This window comes from Helianthus annuus, chromosome 3, assembly GCF_002127325.2.
Source record: "Helianthus annuus cultivar XRQ/B chromosome 3, HanXRQr2.0-SUNRISE, whole genome shotgun sequence".
Taxonomy (NCBI): Eukaryota; Viridiplantae; Streptophyta; class Magnoliopsida; order Asterales; family Asteraceae; genus Helianthus; species Helianthus annuus.
The window spans coordinates 37,389,447-37,400,837 of record NC_035435.2 but is presented as its reverse complement, the minus strand read 5'-3'; the positions used below and the strand labels follow the sequence as shown (position 1 = coordinate 37,400,837).

The window sequence follows — 11,391 nt, the reverse complement described above, 5'->3', positions numbered from 1 at the left end:
CCCTAATTAGAGATAACATAATTAATGGGAGGAGTTATAAACTATTTAATGTTTTACAATTATGTTATTTTTTTTCTTTTTCTTTTTACATTAAATTTCTTCTCAAATAAACTTTCCCCATATATAATAAGCTTTTAAGTTTTTTATAATTCAATTTGACCGTTCATCAACGGTTATATTTTTCAAAATACACATCAAAATCATACGTTAACGCAACAATAATATTTTGTTAAACAAAAGATTGATAATTTTAAGGCTCATTCTATTCTTACGTCCATACAATCTTACTTTTACACTTTTTTCACTCTATCTATATCTTTTTTATATACAAGAGAGATGGGGAAGAGTGTTTAAATATTAACACGCAATTTTAATTACAACATATGCATAAATATTGATCTCTGCAAACGTGTCAGGTGGTCTAATTTGACTTTTTCTAATTTTCCAAAAGACAATAACCTCTAACATTAATTTCTGATACTAACTGCTAAGTTCTTTAAGGGAATCTATACTCTTCGGGTGGCCTATAAAAAGCTCTAAAACTCTCTTCCGAAACACAAATCAACCCCTCAAAACTCTCTTTCCTCCTCTCTTGGGTGTTCCTCAAAACTACACCAAAAAATGGCTTTATGTGGTGCTTTGAGGGGTGGATTTGTTCCCATAGCTCAAAATGGTTACACTTCTTCTAGTTTGCTTAGTTCATCCGCCAACGCGAGCATGCCATCAAACAAACGAAAGGTTCTACATTTTTTTGTTCATATTATCTTGTTTGGAGACGATACATTTATAATACGCGTTTCTTGTTGTTAAAATGATCATATGTTATTTTCTAACAAAAAGAACATTCGTAATCTTATTGCATGTACATATTTTAATCGTCTTTATTTTGCATGTACTAGTTTACTGGAATCGTAGCTGTTGCAAAAGACAATGCGAGTAATGAACAAGAGGACCTAGCAATAGTGAATGGGACTGCATCTGTTACCCTCAAGTATTCCGGGGAGAAACCCAAAACTCCGATCTTGGATACCATTAATTATCCAATTCACATGAAAAATCTTTGTTTAGAGGTATATATCAGATTAAATATTTATTCTAATTTCTTTTAATACAACATTAATATATCAGATTAAATATTTATCCAAATTTCTTTTAATACAACATTAATTTTTCTTAAATTCAATTGCCAGAGAGAAATGCAAAAAGAGGGAATTAATTAATAACTTATTAAAAGCTATGGTGAAATTAAATTAAATTTAATTTTTGTTTTAATTCATTTAATTTATTTACTATATACCATGACTTATCCAATTCAATGTTTCTCGCTTTTTCCATGTATCACGTGGTGTCCTAAATAGCTTGTGATATGACAATAACTAGACAAGGAACTTATTTTGTTTGGTTATGAGTTATGACAAGAACAAAAATTAATGCTAAAAAAGATTAATCATTTTATTTAATTCTTAAAAAAATATGTATTTGTAGGAGCTTGTACATTTAGCTGAGGAACTCCGAGAAGAGATCGTATATACAGTGTCAAAGACCGGGGGTCACTTGAGTTCGAGCTTGGGTGTGGTTGAGTTAACTGTCTCACTCCATCATGTTTTTAACACGCCCGAAGATAAGATCATCTGGGATGTTGGACATCAGGTAATTACTAGATTGAATTGTTATATTATACATGTGATATCGTTTCTTAAATAAATATATGAAAACTTGTCTTGTGCATTGTATAGGCGTACCCACACAAAATATTGACAGGAAGGAGGTCAAGAATGAGAACGATTAGACAAACGTGTGGACTCGCAGGCTTCCCAAAGAGAGATGAGAGTGTTCATGATGCTTTTGGCGCAGGCCATAGCTCTACTAGCATTTCTGCAGGTTTAGGTAATATAATGTTCATTTACATACATCTTTTGCTATATATATCATTCACCTTCAAGTCATATAACGATTTTAAAGGTATAAATTTGTCATATTATGTTATATGATAGTTTTATAAAATTTGCCATTTAGTAAACTTGTAGTATCCATAACTCTTTGAGTGGTTTATATTGAATATTAACGTATTATATATAAAAGATATTAAGATAAGGAGGAGACTATTTGCACACTTGGTGTGTAAATAGTCCGGATGTCAGGTTGAAAAACTGTAACAAGTGTATAAAGTGTAAAAACTGTATAAATGCTGTTAGACCTATTGGGTGAATGTGATAGGTGAGATTGATTATCTCTCTCACTACTTTGGATCATCTTTTTATACATGCACTAAGTTCCATAATATATATAAAAGATATTAAGATAAGGCCCATTCTATACACACCCACCCTCCTTTCTGATTACACCCCCTTTGTGAGAGGAAAACTGTCGGTCCCACACAGGCCCTACCTGTAAGTATGTGAGAGGAGGGGGGTGAAAAAAGTAAATAGGGGGGTGTAGAAAGTAGCACCCTAAGATAATCTGTTGAAAACTGCAACAACAACTGTATAAACTGTATAAATGCTGTTAGACCTATTGGGTGAATGTGATAGGTGAGATGGATTATCTCTCTCTCACTACTTTGGATCATCTTTTTATACATGCACCAAGTGCCAAAAATAAGGATAGTTGGGTTTTTTCTTTTTTTTTTTTTTTTTTTTTCTAAACTCATATATAGTTAAAATTATATGTAATTAAATTATCATGTTTTAAATTTTTAATATGTTTACGTAAAATTGAAAATTACATATAAAAAACCCGATCCGATTAATCCTGATTAGTCCTGAGTAATTCCGAGTAATCGCTAGTCCCCACCTTACTGGCCGACTAGCGACTAACGAGTTCTACAACCTTGATATTATATGATAACTTTAAACAAAAATCATACCATTTGTATACCATTATTTTTAAGCCACATCTTTTGTAAAAAGACATCTTGATCTTATTTATCATATGATATCATTTATTTCTCAAAATATATAATTTTTTTTACACAAAAAGACAATAACCCACCATCAAAGGAATTCAAGATAATGACACTCATAATAAAAAAAAATAAAAAAAAAATATTTCAGGTCAGCCTTTTCAGGATTTGAAATATCCTTTTTTTAATATAAACGAAATAAATTGATATTGATATTGATATTATAGTAGAAACATGAGTTGTTTAAGTTAAAAATTTGAATATTTTGATGCTTTAATATAAATTGATATTATAGTACAAACACGAGTTGTTTAAGTTAAAAGTTTGATTATTTTGATGCTTTAATATAAATTGCCATTTCTAAAAGTATTTAATTTTAAACTAAAAAGTTAAGTATAGGTTTTTATTTTTGTTGCAATAGTACCTACTTTTTAGAGGATGTACTTACAAATATACAAATACACACGTCATGTTTAAAATATGAGTTAGTAGGTTCAGATTAATTTGTAACTTGTAAACCCAAGTACGGTTTTCAAATGCTACTTGTATAGTTAAGTGAATTTTATATTTACTGTTTTTAAAAACCTTTAAATACGTTCTAAATGGAAAACTTGAAGATATAGTCTTTATTGTAATCATTCATGAATCAAAATCTTCTAAAAAGGACCATGGAATTAAAACCATATTATATAAACTACAGATGTTCTTTTTAGACTTTTAGTAGTAGAAATAAGAATATATTAATGCATTTTATACCACCCCTGTTTGACCAAAAAATATTCTAATTTGACGGGTGGTTAACAATTATATTTTTTTAAATTATATTAGTAACACAAATTAAAATGGAAAATGGATTTTTGTTTATAACAAATAATTCTCCTAAATAACATTTCACTTATTATTTACTCTCCATATTCATTAGTCATTAATTACTCTATCCATATTCATTAGTCATTAATTACTCTGTCCATATACATTAGTCTTTATCTTAGACCATGTGTAGTGGTAAGTTGGTATAATGTCCCCACCATGGGGCATTATCCGACACGTGGCATCCTAGTCAGCGTTGGGGCATTATAGAAAAAGTGGCGTAGTGGGGCATTATGCCAATAACCACATTCAATCAATAAATAATTATTATTTGTTATAAAGAAAAGGGTTAAAAAAAAAAAAAAGTAAACAATGGCAGTAGTCAAAGATAGGTGGCATTATGCCATTGGTCTCCATGTGATATCATTCAAACACACCGGCGTTTTAAAAATCACGCCTCATTCGATTTTTATTGAATATAACGCCTTAAAACGCCCCCTGTAATGGGGGGTTGGGCGTTTTCGGGCGTTTTCGGGCAATTTTTTTTAAAAAAAACGCCCCACTACGGGCGGTCTTAGCAATATGATTTGCAAAATTTTAGTTTTGTATCTGGTAATGTCACACGCATAACACTTTTCGAGAAGGATAAGATAAAGACAAATCTTTCCGCTTTCTCATGAAATAATAATTAAAATAAGATAAGGACACAACTTTCCTGCCATCCTAGAAGATGGTGATACTACATTCACTATGACACAACTTTTTTTTTTCTTTTAACGACGATGCTTTTTCTTAATTTATTACTCCAATAATGCTAAACTAATCTTCTTTGCCCAGATTTGAACCTGCGAACTCACCTCTTAGAAACATATGTCTCTATCAAGTGGGGTAGCTCCACGTTAAAAACCACTTAAAACCGATTATAGCTCTAAAAGCATTATTTATTTTGTATGTGATCTTTTGGTTTAAAAAAATGACAAGTTTCAATTTTTGTGTTTATCATCGTTTGAGAGATTTCAATTTTTGTGTTTATCATTGTTTTTTTCTTTTGAAAACAGGAATGGCAGTTGGTAGAGATTTGCTAGGAAAGAACAACCATGTAGTCGCAGTGATTGGGGATGGAGCCATGACTGCAGGACAAGCATACGAGGCTATGAATAATGCAGGCTACCTTGACTCCAATCTCATCATAGTCTTGAATGACAACCGCCAAGTCTCCCTACCCACAGCTACTCTTGATGGTCCTGCACCGCCAGTCGGGGCTCTCAGTCGATCCCTCACAAAGCTACAAACCAGCCGCAAGTTTCGCGAATTACGTGAAGCCGCAAAGGTCCAATTTCTTTTTTCCTTATTTAATGTTTTCCACCTGTCAAATATGTAACACTCATTATTTACTTGTATTAAACCAACAAGGACGTTGTAAAATTTGATTTATTTAGCATTTGTGAATACTAGAAAGATTAAATCACCATAAAGTTTTTGTGATTGATAGGGAGTAACGAAGCAATTGGGAGATAAAACACATGAACTTGCAACAAAAATGGATACTGCCATAAAAGGAATGGTTGGTGGTCAAGGAGCTTCTATGTTTGAAGAGCTTGGGCTTTATTATGTTGGTCCAGTAGACGGACACAATCTTGAAGATCTTGTCCATGTTTTCGATAAGATTAAGTCCATGCCAGCTCCAGGACCTGTTCTAGTCCACATTGTAACTGAGAAAGGCAAAGGTTACCCCCCGGCTGAAGTTGCAGCCGATAAAATGCATGGTATGCAAGTTTTACAACAAAATGAACATATGATTAAAAAAAAGATAGGTCTTGCTAATAATATCTTTTATAGGTGTTGTGAAATTCGATACTCAAACCGGAAAACAAGTGAAAACTAAGACGAAAACACTCTCCTATACTCAATATTTTGCGGATTCGTTGGTAGCCGAAGCGAAGGAGGATGAAAAAATAGTGGCGATTCATGCGGCTATGGGAGGAGGCACAGGCCTTAACACATTCCAAAAAGTGTTTCCTGCGAGGTGTTTTGATGTTGGCATAGCCGAGCAGCATGCAGTCACCTTTGCTGCTGGTTTAGCAACTGAAGGGCTTAAACCATTTTGTGCTATTTATTCATCTTTCCTACAAAGAGGTTATGATCAGGTAAGATTTTTGGCGTATTGTTAAGCGAAAATTTCATAAAATGATATTGTACAATATGAGGGATTTCTAGCTAAGAGAATTTTATCTTGTGTGAAAGATAACTTAATTACCTTTAACATGTTTAAAAATGTAACATATTTACTTGTTATACCCCTCCTCGAGTTATCATATAACCTCTTCACACTAAAATACAAAAAAGATCCCTTCAATTAAATGTTTTCATGGGAGTACGCTAAAAAATTTAGGTGGTGGGGTACATTTAGCCGACCCTTTCTAATAAGTACTAATAACCAGGAGGCAGTATCTATTACCCTTCAGTAAACTTTCCTTGAACATTGGTTAAATTAATGTATGTGATGATGTAGGTGGTTCATGATGTTGATCTTCAAAAGATTCCAGTTAGATTCGCTATGGATAGAGCTGGTTTGGTCGGAGCCGATGGTCCGACTCACTGTGGTGCATTTGATACCGCATTCATGGCTTGTTTACCAAACATGGTGGTGATGGCTCCTTCAGATGAGGCAGAACTCATGCATATGGTTGCGACAGCTGCAGCCATCGATGATCGTCCTAGCTGCTTCAGGTACCCAAGAGGCAATGGCATTGGCACATTACTCCCACCAAATAGCAAAGGAACCCCACTTGAGGTACTTCAGTTTGTGTATCAATGATGATATTTTGCACATTGTATATGTGACAATTATAGAACCCTGATTTGTCTACCAAATATTTATATAGGTTGGAAGGGGACGGGTGATTAAAGAGGGAAGTAGAGTGGCCTTATTGGGATATGGCACCATAGTACAAAGTTGTTTAGCCGCAAGCGAGCTTCTTCAAACGATCGGTATATCCGTGACTGTGGCAGATGCGCGATTTTGCAAGCCACTTGATGGAAATTTGATCAAAAAACTAGCAAATGAGCATGAGGTCCTCATCACAGTTGAAGAAGCCTCTATAGGAGGATTTAGCTCTCATGTTTCTCATTTCTTGGCCTTAAATGGATTACTTGATGGAAACCTCAAGGTATATCATTGACAACACTTTCTAAGTTATCGACAACTAATCAGTGACACCACTTTCTTAGAATCCATTGTACTTATCTTGATTTTTTTTTTATCTTTGATTGATTACAGTGGAGAGCAATGACTTTACCTGATAGATATATTGATCATGGGGCTCAATCTGACCAGATTGAGGAGGCTGGTCTCAGCCCAAAACATATTGCGGCAACAGTTTTATCATTGATTGGCGGGAGCAAGGAGATGTTACATGCTGTCAATGTATAATTTGAAAAATGTTCATGATATATATGGGGCCAAAGTCTTGCAGGACTCTTGTGACCACATTATACAGTGTAATTTGTCTTGTAACTTACGTGATCGCTAGTTAAAATTTGTTGACATAATCTCTTACAAAAAAGTGTTGAAATTGTATCTTATATAATTTCAAGAAGGTGGAATATATATGTACCATGTTTTTTTTAAATAAAGAAGCTATATATTTTATTGGGCTACTATCGAAATGTCCAAGATCACCGATGCACAGAAGTTTAAGAACTGCACATTAAGGCATCACAATGGGAATAACTATGTTGCAGTAAGTGTCATAGTAAGTGTTGTAATAGTATTAAGTGCTGAACTTCAAATTAACATAACCATGTACCTTTGTTATAAACTTCAGATGCCTAGGGGTCTTGAATACACCTATTAAAATAGTTTATGTTAAAAGCTAGTGGGTGTTGGATGGGTTTTTATTTCGATTTTTATAACATTTAGAAGGACTTCTTTTGGAGGTAAACCACTTACAAGTAAATTAAGCAAAGGATAATTGATAGAAACATCACGATTGATGTGTAGTGGTTCCTATGAATATTAACCACTTCACCTTATGTTTACACCTTGATCCCAAATCCATTGTTATCTCACTATCAAAACGTCTCTTTAAACTTAGTAGAGATGTCACCAATATAAACGTCTCACTAACTAATACTAGTAGTTCGGAGACTCGTATATTATGGGCAAACTAGACACATTCTGGATTTTGAGGTGAAAACGACAAGGTTGGACCCGTTTCGGCTATTTATGTAAACTAGTTACATAAACCGGACCGAACACGTAAATGGCGTAACGGGTAACCGTAAGAGTCTTACACAGGTTTCCTAAGTTAATATGCTTTAGAGAGGTTGTGGATCAGTAGGATACCTTCCATTATGCCCATAACGAGTTTAATCCCAATATACGCCCCGTAGGGGTATTTTGGTCATTTTAAAGATTATAAAAGAGATTTCCGGGTTCTACAGGAAATCTGAGTTTTCTGAACAGGTTATAAAGTTCAAAATACTTTATTTATTATTTAAAATCAGTAGCAACTAGATTCGTGTCAAAATACCATGTAGAACTCATTTTATGATCGAAAAGGGTTTATTCGATATTTACCGAATCCACGTCATAACCGCAGGTTATGAGTTGGTTAAAAATAATTAAAAATCTTTAAAAATCCTAAAATATTATGTTACAACAGGGTGTAAAAGGTTTGGTGTCGAAATTTGGTTTTAGATAGGCTTTATACTAATTGCGCCGATTAATTACAAAAGTTTTCTTAATTGCGCTATTTAGCATAACTCCTATTCTAGACCTCGGATTGACATGAAATTTTAGGGATATGTTTAGAAATCAGTAACTAAGATTATTGTCCTTTCACATATCCAAAATTCTCGTTTTAAAATCAAAAGGGCATTATGGTCAACTTTAAGCATATAACGGAAATGTGCAAATGACTCGGACAAACAATGAACCAGCCACAGAGGGTTATACCACCATGTAACCTGGTCCTAAGAGAGTCCTAAGGCATATCTAAATCATACAAAGCGGGTCAGAACTGAAGTCAAAGCAAAAGTCAAAGTTTTGCGACTTTCAGTTCCGAACCGGGTCAAAACAGTAAATGGTCGGATCAAACAAGCTTAGACCAGTCATTATGCCTATTATCAAGGTATATGAGTGATAAAACAGGTTACATGCCATCTACATTGTTAATTATGCATTAAATCGAAAATTAGCATTCTGTTGACTTTTTCTAAGCAACTTTGACCCGTCATTTGGACTAGTTAGAGTGGGAATCAGAGGGTGCCCTTTTAGGGGTTTAATGCCCACATAATTACCAACATATAACTACCTTTGATTCGACTAATCACTGGACCATTTGTGATTAATCGTTGAGTCAATCGTTAATTACGACGGATTGACTTTTAAGCAATAACTAAGCAAAAACTCAACCGAGAAGGGTTAGGCACACTTACTGAAGTCTAGTGAACGACCAGAGATGCTTAGAGAGGACTCTTGTGCTTCAGAAAGCTCCAGGAGTGAAGAAATGAGGTGTGATCATTTGTTACAACATGAGTGGCCTTTTATAGTAATCTTGGGTGAATTAGATCATCACAACAAGGTCTAAAAGGGTTCCCTGATCATCAACATGTATCCCCGAGTGCTAGGGGTCGTTTAGGGGGGCGCCCATGCTGCTCATAATGGCTCCTAAGTCGGTTAAAACAGCAAACAGTGCTTCTGTCCGCATTTTCTGTATCTGGGAGGCTGACGCGGCCCGCTTAAGGGTCCTCTTAACCTTTACGCGACCCGTCTGAATCCTTTTGTCAGAGCCCATATCTTCCACTGTCAGCGCGGCCCGCGTAAGGCCCTTTGTAACCTTTATGCGGCCCGCCTGAGGCCTGCTGTAAGATTTTCAAATCTTTTTCAATTATTACCGTTGGCTCTTGGCGTTTCGAAGGGGCCCCAGTACTTTGTAATTCCTCACTTTCTTCCACATTTCGTTCCGTATAATCCATGATTCATTCGTTTGAAGCTACGAGCATCATGTAGGGTTACTGTAAAGTATATTTATCCCTTGTTGACATTCTGAACCCTTAAATTCACCTACTTTCTATGTTTGTCAACTTTAGTCCCTCTTTAGTATTTATTACCACGTGCAAACCTATGACACGTGTCAACACATTATAGGATGTAAATTTTCGAGGTGTTACATCCTCACCCCCTTAAAAGAAATCTCGACCTCGAGATTTATTGAAACAAATGAGGGTACTTTTCTTTCATCGTGGACTCTACCTCCCACATGTACTCGGGACCTCTACGGGCATCCCATTTTACCTTTACAATCGGTATATACTTTCTCCGAAGTTTCTTAACCTGCCGATCCTCGATCGACACCGGTTTTTCAACAAACTTTAAGCTCTCATCGATGTGTACATCTGTATGCGGTATAACTAGCGATTCGTCAGCGAAACACTTCTTTAAATTGCAGATGTGGAACACATTATGAATACTACTAAGCTCTTCCGGTAAGTTTAACTTATAGGCAACCGATCCGACACGTTCGATAACCTCGAATGGTCCAATGTATCGCGGGCTTAACTTGCCTTTCTTACCAAATCGTATCACTCCCTTCTAGGGTGATACTTTAAGCAATACCTTGTCACCTACTTCGAAGTTAAAAGGTTTACGCTTCAAATCTGCGTAGCTCTTCTGCCTATCTCGGGCAGCTTTCAAACGGTCACGAATCCGGACAATCTTGTCCGTCGTTTCAAAAATTATATCAGGTCCTGTCATCTGGACATCTCCAACTTCTGCCCAACAAACATGCGTTCTACACTTTCTACCATACAACGCTTCGAAAGGAGCAGCTTTAATGCTCGTATGGTAGCTGTTGTTATATGAGAACTCGACTAATGGTAGGTGGTTATCCCAACTACCACCTAAATCGATCACACATGCACGAAGCATGTCTTCCAACGTCTGGATTGTACGCTCACTCTGTCCGTCCGTTTGAGGGTGGTAAGCCGTACTGAAGTTTAAGCGCGTGCCCAAAGATTGTTGGAAACTTTTCCAGAAATGTGACGTGTATCTGGTATCTCTGTCAGAGATAATAGACACAGGCACGCCATGAAGGGATACAATCTTATCTACAAACAACTGGGCTAACACATCGGAGCTATGAGTCTCCTTAATGGGTAGGAAATGTGCTGACTTAGTCAGTCTATCAACTATTACCCATATCGTATCGTTTCCCTTCTTTGTCTTTGGCAACTTGGTGATGAAATCCATCGTCACCATTTCCCATTTCCACTCGGGAAGTTCAGGCTGTTGCAGCAAGCCTTACGGCTTTTGATGTTCAGCTTTTACTTGAGCACAAGTCAAACACTTTGCTACATAGGTGGCTATAGACTTCTTCAAGCCTATCCACCAAAAGTTTTGCCTTCAAATCCTGGTACATCTTGTCCGCTCCAGGATGAACGGAATATCTGGAACTGTGGGCTTCCTGAAGGATAACGTCCTGAAGACCTACATAAACAGGAACCCATATCCTTCCATTTAATCTCAGAGTTCCGTCTTTGCCATAGGATAACTGTTCTTCAGTTACTCCTAGCTTTTCGTTAGGATAGTTAGCTTCTGACACAGCTTCCTTCTGTGCAGCTAACAATCGTTCATTCAGACTGTTCTTGATTTCAATGCTCTTGGCATTGATCCT

General features: G+C 35.8%; 1 protein-coding gene across 1 annotated transcript; it reads left to right on the top strand.

Annotated features, from left to right (window-relative positions):
- Window positions 1-544: 544 nt before the first annotated feature.
- Window positions 545-7,373, top strand: LOC110916735 (probable 1-deoxy-D-xylulose-5-phosphate synthase 2, chloroplastic). Its single transcript, XM_022161417.2, has 10 exons — window positions 545-738; window positions 900-1,070; window positions 1,486-1,650; window positions 1,737-1,887; window positions 4,771-5,042; window positions 5,205-5,478; window positions 5,552-5,859; window positions 6,225-6,506; window positions 6,598-6,882; window positions 6,993-7,373. The coding sequence occupies exons 1-10, from the start codon at window positions 622-624 to the stop codon at window positions 7,143-7,145; spliced, it is 2,178 nt and encodes a 725-aa protein (XP_022017109.1). The 5' UTR covers window positions 545-621; the 3' UTR covers window positions 7,146-7,373.
- Window positions 7,374-11,391: the final 4,018 nt, after the last annotated feature.